The sequence below is a fragment of the Rhipicephalus microplus genome, chromosome 6 (assembly GCF_043290135.1).
Source record: "Rhipicephalus microplus isolate Deutch F79 chromosome 6, USDA_Rmic, whole genome shotgun sequence".
Classification (NCBI taxonomy): domain Eukaryota; kingdom Metazoa; phylum Arthropoda; class Arachnida; order Ixodida; family Ixodidae; genus Rhipicephalus; species Rhipicephalus microplus.
This window is the reverse complement of record NC_134705.1, coordinates 82,923,751-82,941,972: the sequence shown is the minus strand read 5'-3', so window position 1 is coordinate 82,941,972 and position 18,222 is coordinate 82,923,751. Positions and strand designations below refer to the sequence as shown.

The 18,222-nt window shown below is 57.9% G+C and overlaps 3 protein-coding genes, 1 non-coding gene and 1 pseudogene across 4 annotated transcripts in view; 1 reads left to right on the top strand and 4 right to left on the bottom strand.

Annotated features, from left to right (window-relative positions):
• LOC142765338 (uncharacterized) overlaps nt 1-18,222 on the bottom strand; it is a 187,221-nt gene that overhangs the window by 119,426 nt on the left and 49,573 nt on the right. The gene's annotated exons all lie outside the window — the stretch shown is intronic.
• On the top strand, nt 2,991-3,176 carry LOC142766473 (U2 spliceosomal RNA). Its single transcript, XR_012884538.1, has one exon. It is a non-coding gene; the product is annotated as a U2 spliceosomal RNA (small nuclear RNA).
• LOC142765910 (uncharacterized) lies at nt 3,330-13,238 on the bottom strand. Its single transcript, XM_075867715.1, has 3 exons — nt 12,681-13,238; nt 4,809-7,157; nt 3,330-3,354 (listed from the first exon to the last, which is right to left on the bottom strand). Exons 2-3 carry the CDS (start codon nt 6,488-6,490, stop codon nt 3,330-3,332), a joined length of 1,707 nt encoding a protein of 568 aa, XP_075723830.1. The 5' UTR covers nt 6,491-7,157; nt 12,681-13,238.
• Nucleotides 12,796-16,630, bottom strand: LOC142765909 (uncharacterized). The gene is made up of 2 exons (XM_075867714.1): nt 16,034-16,630; nt 12,796-12,990 (listed from the first exon to the last, which is right to left on the bottom strand). The coding sequence occupies exons 1-2, from the start codon at nt 16,628-16,630 to the stop codon at nt 12,796-12,798; spliced, it is 792 nt and encodes a 263-aa protein (XP_075723829.1).
• On the bottom strand, nt 15,580-15,758 carry LOC142766461 (U2 spliceosomal RNA; annotated as a pseudogene).

Sequence of the window (18,222 nt, the reverse complement as noted above, 5' to 3'; positions counted from 1 at the left end):
CCGTCGCCACCCGCGTCCGTGGACGAGGCCGCGGCGGATCCCGACGAAGTACAAGAGCATTCCGAGACCGACTCCACGACCCTCCAGATGCCACCGGACCACCCGCGCCTCCTCGAGGACCAGGCACGCCTGCTCCGCTCCTTGCTGCGGGACCCGCCCACGAACGAGTCATGGGCCCAATGTGAGGAAGCATGGACGCGGGCCGTCGCCTTGGCTGTAGAGGCGGTGCAACTCCCACCGGTGCGTCCTGATCGCCAACGCCACCAGCCCGACCCGTCGAACGCGGTCGACATACAGTGGCTGTACCGCCGCAACCGTCGACGCGCGGTTCGGCTGATCCTGGAGGGACCACCCCAGACATGCGCCATCCCGCTACAAGACCTGCAGGATCACTGGGGGCACACGTGGTCGGCCCGTCAAGCCGACTCCACCCTGCTTTTTGGACGCGATCCGGCTCCGGCGGGCGTCGACACGTCGAAGTTTTCGACCGACGAGGTGTACGGGCGCCTGCGCAAGTCAGAGAGCACGGCTCCCGGGGCAGACCGTCTAACCTATCACCACTGGCGAACGGTCGACCCGGAAGCACGGTTCCTGACGGCGTTGTTCAACGCCTGCCTCCACCACCGCCGAACGCCGGATTCCTGGAGGACGACGCGGACCGTCCTCATCTTCAAGAGGGGGGATCCGCAAGTCCCGTCTAACTGGCGGCCCATAGCCCTCGGCTGCGCGGCAGCAAAGCTTTACGCTAAGTGCCTTGCAGCCCGGCTCCAGGCCTAGATGATCGAACACGCCGTCTTGTCCAAGTGCCAGAAGGGCTTCCTTCCGCACGACGGCGTGATCGAACTTAACTATATTTTACAGCGCAGGCTCGACATCGCCCGATCGGGAGGCCCCGACCTGTGTGCGGCGCTGTTGGATTTCCACAACGCGTTCGGCTCAGTCCCGCACCAGGCTTTGCTCTACGCCCTGCAAGGTGCTGGCGCCGGCTCCGTGTTTACGGAGTTGATCGGCGACCTTTACTGGGATAACAGCACCTGTATCCTGGCGGCCGAGGGAACCACCGAGCCGATCCCAGTCCTGGCAGGACTACGTCAGGGTTGCCCACTGAGCGGAATCCTATTCAACTTAGTGATCGACCCGGGCGTCCGCGCAGTGCAGGGTGGTGGTTTCGACCACAAGGTCCTTGCCTACGCGGACGACCTGACTCCCCTGGCCTCGACCCCGCGCCGACTCCAGCAGCGCATCGACCGGATCGAGACCCTCGCCGCGTCCCTGGGCTTGTCCTTGAACCCGTCCAAGTGCGCGTCCTTCCACATGGTCGGATCGACACCTGTGGGGATGCGCCAGACGGAGTTCCGAGTTTCGGGCGTCCCCATCTCGGTACTGCGCGACTTCGAGCCGCAGCGGTACCTGGGACGCCCGATTGGCTTTCGGATCCCCTCCGGCTCCGGTTCCGTCGTCGAGACCGCCCTCGCCCAAGCCCGGGCGATCATGTCATCGATGTTGGCGCCGTGGCAGCGTCTGGATGCTTTCCGGACCTTCGTCTACCCGGGGCTCAACTTCCCGATGAGGTGCGGGGTCCTTTCGACGACGCACTGGCGCTGACTGGACGATGCCATTCGGCCGCTGGTAAAGCGGACGCTTTACCTTCCCACCAACGCGGCGACAAACTACCTTTACGGATCCGCTTCCAGTGGTGCCGTCGGGATCCCCGTTGCGGCGGAGCTTAGCGACCTCTGCCGCATCGACTCCGCCTTCAAGCTTCTGATGTCCCCCGACACCGAGCTGCGGCAGATGGCATTGGATGACGCCTATGCAACCGCCACTGCCCGCCTCGGTTGGGAGGTCACCCGCTTCGAGCTGGAGTCCTAGCTCGGGGGGTCACTTGAAGACGGGTTCCGGGTCCCGGCCACCCAGCTGCGATCCGTCTGGACCAACGCCCGTAAAGCGTCACGCCGCTACAACGTCGCCTGGACCCTGGATCCTGGCGGCGTCCGGCTCACCTGCGGTGACGCTACGATTACCCCACAGCACCGGTGCCGCGTAATGCGCACACTTCGAGAGGTGCTGGCCACGGAACGGGACCAGGCCCTGCACAACCTCCCCAATTAGGGGAAGGTGCTGGCCTGCGTGGCAGCTGATCGCGCCAGTTCCCATTTCATGCGGACGGGCGCCTTCACCTCCTTCGCAGACTGGCGGTTTGTGCATAGGGCCCGCCTCAACCTCCTGCCCCTCAACGGCGCTCGCATGGGGGGGGGGGGGCACCGGACAGGGACCAGCGGTGCCGCGTTTGCGGGTACCTGAGGGAGACACTGCCGCATGTGGTATGCTACTGCATGCCTCGCAGTGTGCTCTACCGGGCCCGCCAAAACGCCATCGTCGACCGCGTCCGGACCGCCGCCTCCCGCGAGTTCACGTTGGCCTTCGAGAACCAGGCCGTCGGAGACACGGGCCTACGTCCGGATCTCGTCCTGGTGCGTGGCGAAGAGGCTATCGTCATCGACGTCACGTGCCCGTTCGAGAGCACGCCGGACGCCTTTGAGAACGCCCGTAACGCCAAGCTGGCTCACTACGAGCCGGTGGCGGCGTTTCTCCGGGTTACCGTCGAACGGGTTACCGTCCGCCGTCATCGTTGGTGCCTTCGGCGCGTGGGACTCAGCGAACGACCGCGTACTTCGTCGCATTTGTTCGCGTGCCTACTTACGCCTGTTTAAGAAGCTTTGCGTAAGTGAGGTGATCGCTGCATCTCGCGAGATCCACCAAGAACACTTACGTGAAAGCCACTGACTGCCTCGCGTCCGCATGTGACTGTGCATGTAAAGCTAACCTAGGTGTGCGTGCTTGCCCCTAAGAATATCCTGTCTTGCCACGCAATGTTATCTATTGTTACGCGACGCGCGCATTTTTTTCACCTGCGTTGTGCCATGTCAATGTGGTTAACTTCGTCGCGAGAACTTTTTCACGCAAGTCATGTCTAAAAGTCGGACTCAATCACCTACGGCCCCATGAAACATTAATAAAAATCTGTTCTTATCAGCTTAATATATGATACGGATCCTATTTGGATCCAAGATATTAAACTTATTTTTGCAATGCGGCGGAGTGCTTGAAGCTTGCTTCACCTCCGCCACGGGTTGGCCCGGTATTGCACTACCTCCGGGATCGGCCCACTCACCCCTGCGGGGGTGAGTTCGACAATAAATTCAATGACAGAAAGAGTGTTCGAATTTACTAAGGATATCGGGGTAAACGGCGTGGGTGCGGCGAGTGTCCGAGACGGTGGCGTCACGCCGCCCCGGCTGATGCGGTATTCGCGTGCGGGGAGTGCGCTAGCTGTGTTTACACTTAGGATTGCTGGAAAATGGAAAATAAATGTTTCTGTGGAAATTTGCATAATTGGAGGCCCCCCCTTTTTTTGGTTATGTTCACACGTATATACTCAAGTTTTTATTTTTTTTAAACATCCCTACACATATTAATAGAACTATTGAGTAATTTATTATTACTGTTTCGGAGGAAAGCTAGAAGTGTGTATACGATGTGTATGTACATATGTGTGTAGAAGTGTGTATGTATGTGCCAAGCTAATTCCACTTTTCCAATTCACCCGTTTCGGAACGAAAAATAAAACAGCCTCTAGAAAATGGTTGTTGGTGTTTCTGTTTACAGTTGCAGTGACAAACGAAGGCATTTTTATTTCACATCTTCACGCGACGTCTTAACCTGAAGACGCGTGCTCTCGCCGCGTCTATGCATCTACACTATTCCCCATCACAAATTAAAATCGCAAAGAACGCCACAGGACCCACCCCGCACACACCTGCTGTACGGTGGAGCGGCAAAGCTCCGATGTGCTTTTTTTATGTCCACTGACCTGGGTCCCAGCTCCTGCCAGCGGTGGCTGTAATTCGTTGCCACGCGGTCAGCTACCTCGCTGGCGCCCTCAGCCATCACCTTGATGACGATATGATGATATGTGAGGTATGACGTCCCAAAACCACCATATGATTATGAGAGACGCCGTAATGGAGGGCTCCGGAAATTTCGACCACCTGAAGTTCTTTAACGTGCACCCTAATCTGACCACAGGGAAATGCAGCCGCCGCGGCCGGGTTTCGATCCCACAACCTGCGGGTCAGCAGCCGAGTACCTTACAGCCACTAGACCACCACGACGGACATCGCCTTGTTGATCACACACTACATTTCTGAACACCATCTCATACCAGCTCATCCACCGTTGGCTCTCGTTAATTACAACAAACATCCTCGCACGCTCACCTCAATGGAATTGCCAGTTGCTGGAAGTTCAAAGAAAATTGCGCACTAGACGTACGGACGCACCACGCACGTACCTGAAGCGCCGTGGAACCCCGGACGCGTGAGATCACGCCCCGGGCGAGCTTTGCTGTGCTTTGCCTCTGTACCCACTCATCACTCCTCACAGCTTCACTAAGCCGAGTATGTAGAAGTCGAAGAAGCAGAACAACAAACCGGCCAATCCCCCACAGTGGGTGTAAGCCAGAAGTGAAGGCCAACAAAAACGAGCAACACCAGCGAGCGCAGTGACGAAGCTATCGTAATGGGGCGAAATAATCCACGAATATGGCTGCACGTTGACGCACGGTCGCATTTGTGCAACCACCCGTCTCCCGAAGACCGTCTGTCGCGAGTCTTCTCGCACGTTACTCAGCCGAATTCGACGAAAAGCGCAGGCGAGTACTTCTCCACTGATTTCCGCGACCACTTGACGACCGCCTTCTGACGACCGCCTCAAGTCCGTCTGGCACGATCGACGGATCGCCGCACCAGCGCCTCGTACACAGCAGGCCGCTCAGGCCGCGTAGGCCCGCTCCGATGGCGATGGGCTCCGCGGTGCCGTCAGCTGCCACGACGCAGGTGGTGTTGGCGCGGTAGAGTTCCTCCACGATCTCCGCGAAGGGCTCCCCCGCGCCGGCGCCGCGGACAGTGTCGACGAGGGCCTCATGGGCGACCGAGCCGAAGGCGTTGGCGTAATCGAGGAACCCCACGCACAGCTCTCCACCTCCCGTCCTGGCGTCGTCCAGCCTTCCCTGCAGCACGAAGTTGTGTTCGAACACCCCATCGTGCGGCAGGAAGCCCTTCTGACACCTGGACAGTACCGCATGGTCACCCAACCACCGCTGCAGCCGGGTGGTGAGACACCCGGCATACAGTTTGGCGATCGTTCGACCAAGGGCAATGGGTCGCCAGTTTGTGGGGTCCTCGCGGTCGCCCTTCTTGTGAATGAGGATCTTCCTCGTCGACTTCCAGCTCCGGGGTGTGCGGCGGTATTTGAGGCAGACGTTGAATACCGCCGCAAGGTACCGCCGTTCAGGATCCACCTGCCTCCAGTGGTGGTAAGTGAGGCGGTCCTCTCCCGGAGCTGTACTCTCGCACCTTCGGAGCTTAGCTGCGACCTCTTCGTCCAACAAGGGGCAAAGGTCCAGTTCCTCGTTGGTGGGGGCTCGCGTCCTGAGAATTATTGTGTCCACTACTGCCGGGGACCAGAGGCGGGTGTAGTAGCTTTGAAGCGTGCCTGGGTCAATGGGGCAGAGCTGCGAAGGGCCCTCCGCAATCAGCCGGATGGCCCGGCGCCGGTTCCTTCTGTAAAGAGCCTGTATCTGGGAGGGATTATCGGGGTTAATCTCGCGCCGATGTGGTGTTTGGCGCGAGTCCCGATTGGGCAGCCTTAGATGGTCAGTAATGGCTGCCTCTGCGCGGTCCAGGATGGTTTCGAACCACGCCCACTCCTCCTCAGATACGGGCAACCGGCTTAGTGCCCGCAGCTTCGCCGTCATCTCAGCTAAGACCCAGGCACTCTCTGGTCCGGCGGTGTCGGCCACTTCCTCCTGGGTGCCGTATATGCTGCCGCTGTGTCGGTCGACTCTGCGGGGTGTCATCGCCTCGGGAGAAGGTGGTGGTGGGCTCCCAATGGCTCGCCCCGCAGTCTGCTCTGGAAGCTCCCCCTCTGCAGGACTGCAGTACTCGTCCGAGGGGGAACTCGTTCGTGCTGCCTGGTGTTCAGCTGGGCTGCCCGCCGCATCCTCAACGCCGCTTGGCAGGGGGGTAGGCAGGACCTCCTGTGGAGAGGGTCCTGCAGCGGCGCTTTGGGCAGATAAAGCGGTGGCCTGCTGCTGCTGGTCCGTCTCGCCCGGTGGAGAGCCGGCGCCACTAAGCAAGAAAGAGGGGGCCACCACTGAGGGTGTCCCCGGAGTGGCGGCACGTCCGGGTGAGGCCTGCTGTAGGGGGCTGGTGGAACCGGTGGCGCTGGTGGGCGGCTGTCGGGGCGGAGCACCTGCGGCGACGTTTTGCCTGGCCTGCTTCGCCTCCTCCTTCAAGTGCCACTGTTGATGGTTGTGAAGGCCCTTCCTTGCGGGGAAGGACCTTGGGCACTTTTGGCCCTGGTGCCGGAAGCGCTGGGGAGGGGTGACGGTGGGAACGTTGGCCAGGCATTTGTTGACATGGGCCATTGGTCTTTGGCCCAGGACGTCGCCGCATAGCGAGCTGATGTAGGAGGTGCTCGTAATTCGGGTTCCGTGCTCCGCCTCCAGGTGCCGCTCCAGGGACTGCCGCCGAGAGGTCCATGTGGCCGGGTGTTAGGTGGCCCCGCAGCCGAGCTCGCAGCACTCGATGGCAGGAGGCACGGGGAAGTACACTACAAGTGTACTCCCGTTGCGCACTGGTTGGCGCCCCTGCCAAGGGGGGTCGCCGTCGTCCTCGCTGGAGTTCAGGGTTGGACCCCCGGAGGCCATGACCCTATTGCCACGCTAGGCGTGAGGGCCAGGGGGCCTCGGCGAGGACGGGGTGGTCGATGGCGACCATGACAGGGCAAGGGAGGCCCCCGAGTGCGGCTGCGGCAGGACCAGGACGGCAGGCGCAGCACCAGCAAGCAGCAGGCAGGACCAAGCAGCAGGCATGACCAGACGGCAGGGCAGCAGGTCCTGGGGCAGCAGGACCAAGGCAGCACAACCAGGCAGCAACACCAGGGCAGCAGGCAGGCAGCAGGAGGCGGCCGAATCCGAGTAGCAGCAGTGGACAGGGGGTGGGTGGGAGCGAGGGAGAAAGACTCCGCTGTAACCGGGCGGGTATCCGGTTGCCTCCACAAAGATCAGGGAGTGCAGGGCGGTCAAGCCACAACTACAACAAATAGAAGTTTATTAACTTCAAAACAGGGCGAGTTCAGGTCACGGTGAGACACAAAACGCGGCCGCACTTTGGCCGGGAACAATTCAATCGAGCAAAAACACACAAATTTTGATGTAAAGGACAGGGCACTCGGTAAAGTATATACACTATATAAAATTTGGTTTTTTTCAACACGTTCAAATACATGTACAATATACCTATGTACTGATATACATATACAAAAAACCCATCTACAGATATTCTACATTACATTGACCTTATATACATGAAGGAATACAATATTGTATGTACATATTTACAGTTTGGTGATAGCTTGGTTCCTTGACCAAGGGTGCCAGGGAGAAAACAAAGCGGTGGGGGGAGGTTAGTAGTGAATAAGGGGGGCGTGAAGCTTCCCGCCCCTTACAAAAAAGAATCTTGTGTGCCAGCGTCTGAGGAACAAGTCCTCTCCGCTGGCCTCCAGCTCTTTTGACAAATGGGCCTATAGCAGCCGTCTGATGCGCGAAAGCGCAGGGTACGCAGCCCGTAGAGGTTTCCGGGGTGCCTCAGCCAGCGAGCGTCTCTGCCAAATTACGAGCATCGTGAAGGACACCACTAGCCGCGCGAAGGCGCCCTTGTTTCGATTGTGACCTGGGGAGGGCGGATTCGAAAACAGTGGGCAACCATGCGCCACACTGGTTTTGCCGCCACGCACTCGAAGAGTGCATGGTTTTGTGTTTCGGTGCCTTGGCAATCGGGGCAGCGGGAGTTCAGCACGATGCCTAACTTGTGCAAGTATGTCCTCGTGGGCAGCACCTTCCAGGCTTTTTTGAACAAAAAGTGCTGTGCCTCACGTGGGGCACCGCAGAGGTGAGCAGATAACTCGCGCTTTGCTTGCTTGCTCTTCTTTCTTCATAGCCACTCAGCTGGAGGCGTGAGAGGTCTTCGATTATACGCGCTGGTGGGTCCGCGTCAACGTCGCGAGCAGGCAGTTCTTTGCAAAGCATTCGCGCTGTCGCCGCCGCTGCCTTGTAAAAAGGCGCCGGTGATTCGGCGAGTGGTCCTGTAGCCCGGTCCACCTCCAGGCAGTCAAGCCTTGTGCTGCACCAGTAGAAGAGCAGCTTGCGGCCGAAGTAACTGCTGCTTTGCGCGAGCATGCGGGTGGTCTTCAGTGCCAGCACCTTGCTCAGGGTCAGGGCGTGCGGCAGTCCCAGGCCCCCCTCGCTCACTGCCATCTCCAGGAAGCTCCGCTTAACAAGGGGTGGCTTGTCGTTCCACATGAAGGCATTGACTAGTTTGTTCAGTTCATTTGCCGTCCTTGTGGGAATCGCTGCCACTCGGCTGGCATGGGCAGCCAGGGCGAGGACGCTGGTCTTTGCGGTGACTGCCTTTTCTCGCAGCGTGAGTTCTAGGAGCTTTGCGCGCTCAACGAGGAGGTGGGCACGGTCTAGAACTCGTGACCACGTGGTCGACGCCACCCCTTCGCAGGAGAAATACACTCCAAGCACCTTGACTGTGGAGACCACCTCAAAGCCTCCGATTGCGCTTGCGGGGAAGGGGCCGAAAAGGAGAGCCTTACTTTTGCCCTCGTTCAACATGGCACCCGACGCTTCAGCGTATGCGGCGAAGGTTCGTCTGAAGTGCTGGAGGCTGCGCGACTCTCGCATGAAAAGCGAGATGTCGTCCGCATAGGCCAAGACCTTGAGTTCCTCCGTACCAGTAAGCGGCAGGCCTCGGATGTTCGGGTCACAGGCAAGGGACATAAGGAGGGGCTCAATTGATAGCGCGAAGAGTGTAGGGCCTAGTGGGCACCCCTGCCTTATGCCTCTTGTGTACTCGATGTTGTCTGTCATGGAGCCGTTAACAACGACTCTGCACCGCAGGTCTGAGTACAGTAGCCTGATGACCCGCACGAAGGTCTCCGGGAGGCCGAACTCACGGAGGGTCTGGAACAGGTAGCTATGGCGTACCCGGTCAAATGCCTTCGCTTGATCAAGGGATAGGAAGGCCCCTGACACTCTCTTCTTGGTGGCGTACATGAAGACGTCTCTGGTCTTGTTCAGGCTCCAGTACATCGATCGGCCTGGGACGGCTCAAGCTTGGTGCGGGGCGATGACATCGGGCAGGAAAATCTTCAACCGGTTGTTGAGAATGGCGGCCACAATTTTGTAGTCACTGTTGAGTAACGTAATTGGGCGCCATGATGCAGGATCGTTTGGCGGGGCGCCGTCTTTCAGGATGAGGGCTACTCGTCCCGTGCCAAAGGAAGCAGGTTTCGCGTGTCCCTCGAGCACAGAGTTCACCAACGCCAGCAATGGTGCAGCCAAACTGTCAAAGAAAGTCGCATAAAAGCCCGCGGTGAGGCCATCCGTTCCCGGGGCTGACCGCGGTGGCATAGACGCGACGGTGGCTTTCAGCTCTGACTCTGTCACGGGGCTGCACAAGGTCGGGCATTCGTCTTCTTCGAGCGGATGTATGTGCTTGCAAAGCTCCTTCATGAGGGAAGGTGTCGGGTAGGTCGCGTCGGGGTCCGGCTCACGAAAGGCCAGCTTGAAATAGTCGCAGAATGCCGCGACAATCTCGGCCGGGTACTCCGTGAAGGAGCCGTCGGGGCGTTTTGCCTCAGTGATCTTAGTGGAGCCATTGCCGCAAACGTCTTACATTACAATGAACATTACATTACTCCTTGAGATCAATGATTTACGCACTGTTCACTAGAACTAAATTTTTCTTAAGGTTGACCTCCTTCGGCTCTTCTGACCCTGCCTGTATGTTCCTACGGTCTCTGGTGGACGCTCTAAGCAACCGGTCGTACTGCGTTTTTTAAACGTCGAGGTAGTAAAAACGTCGAGGAGGTAAGGTTATCGGCGCTCTGAACAATACGCATTCTGCGCAGGATTTCATTAATTCTGGCGGTGTTGCGCCTTTTCCTTTGCCTTCCCTCCTCTTGGAGGAGCGCTTTTCAGGTTCCCTTGAGGTCGTCCCAGGTTTCCGGAGTGATGGGGAAGTTGGCTTTTATCGACTCCTCGATCAAGGGCTGGATCGCTCAGGTAGACTCGGGATCATTTAGCAGCGCAGGGTGAAGGCGCCAGGACGCGTCGTCCGGTCTGGGGCCGGGCATTCATCTCACGGTCGTGGCCAGTGGGGCGTGATCGGATGCATTGTCTAAGTCGGCTGGTACCCGAAGTACGTCGCACGATGTCACTCCCGGCAGTAGCAAGTCGGGAATATATGCCCGATCTAAACGGCTGGCGGTGGTTCGAGAAGTTCGTGTCGGACCAAACTCGGCGTCGTGCAAGTACACCCAGGCGTCCGTAAGACGCAAGTGGCGGAGGGTCCTTACCAGCTCTTTGGCATGGTATGTAGAGCCTCCGCGTCCCGGGTCCCGGACGTCACTAGTCGAGTCAACAACACAGTTGAAGTCTCCCAAGATGACGTATGGGACAGGTTCCGCCAGGTGTTCGTGGAGTTCCCGGAAGTACATATTGGTGTCAGTCCTCGTAGCGGGTGCGTAAACATTCACGAAGCGGAACCTACGCCCGTCTATGAGGATGTCCAGGATCAATGTGCGCCCGTTGGTTCCGAAAACACAATGAGATTTGTGGCGGAATCTGCCCGTGACGAAAACAACCCCGACGCCACAGGACCGGGCGGTCGTCAAGGAGAAAGAACCTTCGACCCGGCAGTCACGCTGAAAGTGGGCCACGTCCAGGGGGGACCGAAAGTTGGTCTCTTGCAGAAACAGGAGGTCGATGTGTTCGTCTTTGGCGAAGGCAACTACACGTTTTTGCTTCGCCTTGTCGCGGAACCCGCGGATATTCCACGTTGCGAAGCGGAGCGAAGCCATCACCTAGGCTGATAAGGCGCACAACAAAAGAGCAGTGAGCGGGAGAGGGAGCAGGCGCTGCCGGGTGCGCGGGCGAGGAGGGCCCCTGGGCTGCGAGATTAGGAGAGGGGGAGGCGTAGTAAAGTAGAGAGAAAGGAGGCGGCGCATCGCTGCAGGCAAGGGTACGGGAAAGGTGAACTTAGGTCCTGGGGGCGAGGGGTTGTGGTGGCAGCGGCTCCCCTTTGCCTGTGCTGGCTGCCTCAAGCTTTTTCGTTTTCGCAAGGGGCGGAGCGTCGCTGTCGCTACTCCGTCCCTCGGGCCCGGATCGTCGCTGTCTTATCTCCTTACTGCGGGCTTCTCGCACTTCGCTCGCCTATTCGCCTATCGTCGTCGCCGTGTCGCCTACGTGATCGCGAACGAGTTCGTTGCTCGCGGCCGGTCGTCGTGTGGCCTGCTGTGGCGTCAGCTTTGCGACTTGAATGAAGTGCCTGGGGGGATGCAGCGGGAGCCAGTGTAGACTTGTTACTGTCATGGCCATCGGGCACGAAATAGAAGCCGCGGCTGACGATGGGCGCGTCCTCAAGGGCGGCGTCACGCGGGCCATCTTCCAGGTCGCGGTTGGTCACCGGCGCTAGCACGTTGGGAGGCGCCATGGGGGTTGAAAGAGGGGCCTCGTCCGGCTTGGCTTCTCCGGCAGCTCCTTTAAAAGCGGTTGTCGGACTTCGGCAATCTTCCAGGGCTGGTAAGAGGGGCGGCGGTGCTGTAGGTGGCGATCGCGTCGGAACCGACTCGAAGTCACTTGACTCAGTTCCCGATGTCTCGGAGTTGGCGTCGTCGACCCTTTCCTGCCTCTCTCCTTCGTTGCCGGACGTGGTTTCCGTGCTGCTGCCGGTGGGCTGCTCCGTGTTGGTATCGGGACTTCCGGGGGCGAGCCCCTTCTCCGTCGTGCGGCGGGCGGGTCTTTGTGTGAGAACTTGTAGGCGGGACGAACCGGAAGCCCTAGATGAGGGAGGGCCACTTATGTTGCTGGGCGAAGGAGCAGGGTCGGACAACGAGGGGAATCCGCGGGCGATCGACGCGTATGAGCGCCGCCGGAAGCACTCTTTGGTTCCGTGTTGGCCGCCGCATCGTTTACGCACCTCAACACAACCTTCTGTTTCGTGCCCGAAGGCTCCGCAACGTTTGCAATACGGTGCCGAGCAAGCGGAGGCCATGTGCCCGACTTCGCTGCACCGTGCGCACACTCGGCGCATCCCGCGGTATTCAAACATTACGCGGTGCCCCGCGATTGTCAGAAAATTGGGCACCGGGTGGCTCATTTATATCCTAATGACTCGAACCCCATTTAGCTTTGTTTGGCGCGTGGCTACAGTAGCAAAGGTGATGCCCTTCACTTTGCCGTACTGGCTGAGCGCGTTGCTGAGTATCTCGTCCGGTAAGTAGGCCGGATATCTGTACGCGTTAACGAACGTAACCGGCGGCCCTACCGCTTCTACTGCTACGTTTACCCCGTTGACTTGGAAGCCCTCGGCTACCATTAATTTCGTAGCTTGACTAGGGTTGCGGGTGCATACCAAAAAATTTCGCGCCCCCATATGTTGGAGCACAAAAACACTGTCCTCCCCCGCCGTTAATTCAACCGCGTCAATCAGGTCATCGATCGAAACATCTCCCTCTGGTGCATTAAACATAAAGCGATTCTCCCTCACCGGGAGGTCTGGTGATGACGCCATTCTGGTGGGCGTTGCCGCTGGCCGCCAGGAGAGCGTGACTGGTAACAAGACTGGTGTCGTGCAGTCTAGCTGCACTCTGGTAGGACGCGGCTCAGCCGGGGCGGACGCCGCTCAGGCCTTGGTAGTGCCAGGTGGGCCGCAGGGGGGCTCCGGGACGGCGGGCGTTGACAGGGGGCGTTGCTCCTCCTCCTGGCATGGGGTAGATGGGCTCCGGGCAGCGGGGCCCGAGACCCAGGGGCGGCAGCCGCACGAACGGTGCGGTGGTCCGCGAAGGCTTGTCTTGAAACTTGAACCCCAGGGGCCGACGTCAGGGTGACGTGACCCCGGGTCTCGCGCGATGACGCCAAAAAAAACTGCACACTCGACAATAGGTCTAGCCAAAAGGCCGAGAAGCGATGCAATTCATTAGCACTTAATTAAAATCCATTCTTTCACACCTCGTACTTAGTCCTGGCCAAAAGCCAGGCAAACAGTAGCAAAGCAATTCCGACGTCCACCCATGCACAACCAGCATTGTGCACCGACAGCGGCGGCGCTGGCTTCACGGGATTGCTTTTATCCCTAGTCCGCTTGAAGTTTCTTGTTTCGCTTACAAACATGTTAAAACTGAAACCTTCTTTTTCCCAGAGGTCAAAGCCACGCGTGCTTGCTTGCATGCGTACTCTCGAATGTAACCACGACGTCACACCAAATGCTTGCCGGCAAATATTATCAGGCATGTCGCGAGGGATGCTACAGCACTTGTTTTAAGAACTGATGCATAGTGTACATGTCCAACTCGAGTACCAAAGCCTGGAAGGAAAAAAGAAAAAAAATGACTGTGCAAAATGTGACTACGTCACACATCCAACATGGCTTCTACGCTGGCTGCCCAAGCAACGCCTCTGCAACGACGCCCACAATCATCGGCAAAAAGGTGTTGTCTTTGGCTGCTTCTGCGCGCTCAACGTATGCCTCGCAAGTTCCGACGTGGCGGAACACCGCACCGAGGTCGACGAAGGTCCTGCCGTAAAAGGCAGACCCGGGAATTCGCGCAAAACGTCTACCGCGTGCGTTGTGAAGCCGTTGTATGAAGGGTCATGTGGCAGAGGGTGACGGAACGTGAGTGTGCGACATGCCGCTGCGATGTCGTTCAAGCGTTCAACGGGCCGGCAGGCTCAGCCTGTCGTGGTCGAAAACGCTTGTCCGAGTTTTGCTGATTCCGAGGGCTAGGAGTGCTATGGTCGCGTGTACGAGGCGCTGGTGCGGCGCTCCGTCGATCGTGCCAGACGGACATGAGGCGGTCGTCAGAAGGCGGTCGTCAAGTGGTCGCGGAAATCAGTGGAGAAGTACTCGCCTGCGCTTTTCGTCGAATTCCGCGGAGTAACGTGCGAGAAGACTCGCGACAGACGGTCTTCGGGAGACGGGTGGTTGCACAAATGCGACCGTGCGTCAACGTGCAGCCATATTCGTGGATTATTTCGCCCCATTACGATAGCTTCGTCACTGCGCTCACTGGTGTTGCTCGTTTTTGTTGGCCTTCACTTGTGGCTCACACCCACTGTGGGGGATTGGCCGGTTTGTTGTTCTGCTTCTTCGACTTCTACATACTCGGCTTAGTGAAGCTGTGAGGAGTGATGAGTGGGTACAGAGGCAAAGCACAGCAAAGCTCGCCCGGGGCGTGATCTCACGCGTCCTGGGTTCCACGGCGCTTCAGGTACGTGCTTGGTGCGTCCGTACGTCTAGTGCGCAATTTTCTTGGAACTTCCAGCAACTGGCAATTCCATTGAGGTGAGCGTGCGAGGATGTTTGTTGTAATTAACGAGAGCCAACGGTGGATGAGCTGGTATGAGATGGTGTTCAGAAATGTAGTGTGTGATCAACAAGGCGATGTCCGTCGTGGTGGTCTAGTGGCTGTAAGGTACTCGGCTGCTGACCCGCAGGTTGTGGGATCGAAACCCGGCCGCGGCGGCTGCATTTCCCTGTGGTCCGATTAGGGTGCACGTTAAAGAACTTCAGGTGGTCGAAATTTCCGGAGCCCTCCATTACTGCGTCTCTCATAATCATATGGTGGTTTTGGGACGTCATACCCCACATATCATCATATCGTCATCAAGGTGATGGCTGAGGGCGCCAGCGAGGTAGCCGACCGCGTGGCAACGAATTACAGCCACCGCTGGCAGAAGCTGGGACTCAGCTCAGTGGACATAAAAAAAGCACATCGGGGCTTTGCCGCTCCACCGTACAGCAGGTGTGTGCGGGGTGGGTCCTGTGGCGTTCTTTGCGATTTTAATTTGTGATGGGGAATAGTGTAGATGCATAGACGCGGCGAGAGCACGCGTCTTCAGGTTAAGACGTCGCGTGAAGATGTGAAATAAAAATGCCTTCGTTTGTCACTGCAACTGTAAACAGAAACACCAACAACCATTTTCTAGAGGCTGTTTTATTTTTCGTTTTGAAACGGGTGAATTGGAAAAGCGGAATTAGCTTGGCACATACATACACACTTCTACACACATATGTACATACACATCGTATACACACTTCTAGCTTTCCTCCGAAACAGTAATAATAAATTACTCAATAGGTTTATTAATATGTGTAGGGATGTTTAAAAAAAATAAAAACTTGAGTATGTACGTGTGAACATCACCAAAAAAAAGGGGGGGGGGGCCCTCCAATTATGAAATTTCCACAGAAACATTTATTTTCCCACAGCAATCGTAAGTGTAAACACAGCAAGCGCACTCCCCGCACGCGAATACCGCGTCAGCCGGGGTGGCGTGACGCCACCGTCTCGGACACTCGCCGCACCCACGCCGTTTACCCCGATATCCTTGGTAAATACGAACACTCTTTCTGTCATTGAATTTATTGTCGAACTCACCCCCGCAGGGGTGAGTGGGCCGATCCCGGAGGTAGTGCAATACCGGGCCAACCCGTGGCGGAGGTGAAGCAAGCTTCAAGCACTCCGCCGCATTGCGAAAATAAGTTTAATATCTTGGATCCAACTAGGATCCGTATCAGATATTAAGCTGATAAGAACAGAGGTTTTCAAAAATGTTAGGAACATTTCTGACCGAAAAGGAAAAACTTGTTCTCATTTTTGGTTCCTTCAACCAGAAAGGTAGAAGGTGGTGTATCGTGAACTGTGTAGAAAGAGAGAAGGTGAAATTAGGAAATAGCAGGGGAGAAAAGGTGAAAGGGGCGTGTGCTGTGTAGTATCACCTCTTATTTTGCAATGTATTTGGGAGGGTGACTTTGTCAGCACGTGGCCCAGCGATTGACAGTCACTTTATGGCCACGTGTGCGCAGTACACTTCCCGAGAAGCTGCAATGGTCTCGCTCACTGCAAGCTTCTTAAGTAACCGGAGATATCTCCGGCTGCAGAGTTTTTTGAAAACTCTGTCATTTGCCGGGTTCCAGGAGCCAAGCATGCCGACGACGACTGCCTCGATCGTGACTCTCTGGTAGCGGCGGAGCAAGAAGTCCCGAACTAGTTCGTATTTTCGTTCCTTTTCCAGTCGGGCTGCCTCGAGTACTTTGAGCCGGTTGTCAAAGGGGCAGGTCACGTTCACGATGATCGCCTCTTCCCCCCTGGCGAGAACGAGGTTGGGGCGAAGGTTGGTGGTACCAACCGCTCTGTTTTCATGCGTGACCGTGAACTTCTTGCTGGCGGCTTGTTTCACCCGCTCCACAATCTTGTTGTGACGACTGGTGTAGGCCACGCTATGGCGCATGCAGTGGCCCAGGACGTGTGGCAGCGTTTCCACTGCGTAACCGCACACACGGCACCGTTTGTCGGCGGAGGTGGTCCATGGGTTGGCTCCATTCACAGGTAGGAGGTTCAGGCGTGCCCTGTGAATGAAGCGCCAGTCGCAAAAGCGGGTGAACTTGCCGGAGCGCATGAAGTGGGAGCTGCTCGGGTCTGCGGCGATGCATTCCATTGCCTTCCCTCTATTGGGCATTTCTTGAAGGAAGCGATCGCGTGCCCGCATCATTCGGAAGCGCAGCGTTCTCACCACTTTTCTTCGTTTCTTTGACGTGAGAGTTTCCTCTCCGTCACATGTTATGCTGGTCCCCCCGTCCTCGAAAATTTCCCAGGTGACGTGTGTGGGAATTGAGGCTAGCCCGCTGCCTTTGCGCGGGCTTTGCCGCCTTTTCTGCCGTTCTCATGTCCCGACATGTCTGCCCTCCTTCGCTGTCTGCCGTGGTGGGAGAGCGGAGTGACGTTTAACTCCCTCACCCGGTAGCGGATGTTGACGGTGGCGCCGCGCGCGGGGACTCCCAAGAGAGGTTTTCGCGCGCTGCGTCGGGAGCGGTCAGATACTCTCCGGGACAGCAAACAGTGAGCCACGCTATCTTTTCGTCCGTCGACTCCCGTCAGTCGGGGCTCGTCGGACTTCGCTGACGGCGCTTTGCGCCCAAGGCGAACGCTCACCCGCTGTTGCCCCGCTGCGTACGCACGGCCGAAGGGCGGTACGGTGTCCTAGTGCGTGGCCTCGCTACGCCGACCCGTCTCCCTTCGAAGCCAACGCGAGCGCCTTTGCCCTCGCTCGAGCAACTGGGCCTTTGCTCCGGTGTCTCCGTGGATCACCTTTACCGCGGAGACGTGCTCGTGGCACCCCTGTGTAGTACTTTGTGCCCGTGGCGTGGATAAGCCTACTTGCTTTCCCGCCGCGCCTTTTTGCAACGGGCTGTACTGCGTTTGGTGTTGCCACAATAAAGTGTTGCGACTTGAGCAGTATCGTGTTTCCCGCCACGGCGACGGTTAACGCGTGCCCTGCGGCTCGCTAAGACCGGACCCACGCTGGTAGCCGTACTCCTTCGGGATACGTGTACACCACACTGGCGCCCAACGCGGTATCAAAAGCCCTAGCTTTTGATTGCTCTTAGCGAGTCAGTTCGCCTGCGCGATTCGGGCTCCTCGCAACATGGCTGCTTCGCGGGACTTTTGTCCGCTGTCCCTTTTAGCCGATGCCGCGTTGCACACGGAGGCCATTGCCTCTGTGGACGGGAACCCTTCTGCACCCGTCCGTGTCGGCACCCCCTATTGCGGTGACGACACGAGGCGCCTAGCCGCCCCTTTGGAGATGGCGCGTCGCTTCGGAATGGGCCTCTTGCCCTACCCGAACGTTACGCACAAGCGCCTCCGACACCCGTCCGTGTCGGCACCCCCTATTGCGGTGACGACACGGGGCGCCTAGCCGCTCCCTTTGGAGATGGCGCGTCGCTTCGGAATGGGCCTCTTGCCCTACCCGAACGTTACGCACAAGCGCCTCCGACTGCTAATGCGCCCTTTGGCATGCATGGCAGTTCGTCGGCACAGCGCTCGCAGTCGGTTCCCTGCGGAATTGACGGGGTTCTCGCCGACTTTTGCCCGCTATCAGCCGTGCAACCGACACTTCGACCGCACGCTGCGCAGGCGCCTGAATTGTCGATGGTAGCCGCACCAAGTGCGCCTTTGGTTCGACAACAGGCAAATCCCACAAGGAGCCTATTTTGCTCTGGGAATGGCGCGCAGGGCGGTGGTCTGTTT

Excerpts from the sequence above, each read along its gene's own strand:
- LOC142765910 (XM_075867715.1), bottom strand. The coding sequence starts at position 6,490 with ATGGCCCATGTCAACAAATGCCTGGCCAACGTTCCCACCGTCACCCCT. Across the intron at positions 3,355-4,808 it reads CTGCTGTGTACGAGGCGCTG|CAATCCTAAGTGTAAACACA; the intron begins GTGCGGCGATCC and ends TCCATTTTCCAG.
- LOC142765909 (XM_075867714.1), bottom strand. The coding sequence starts at position 16,630 with ATGGAATGCATCGCCGCAGACCCGAGCAGCTCCCACTTCATGCGCTCC. Across the intron at positions 12,991-16,033 it reads GGTTACTTAAGAAGCTTGCA|TTTCAAGACAAGCCTTCGCG; the intron begins GTGAGCGAGACC and ends CTGGGGTTCAAG.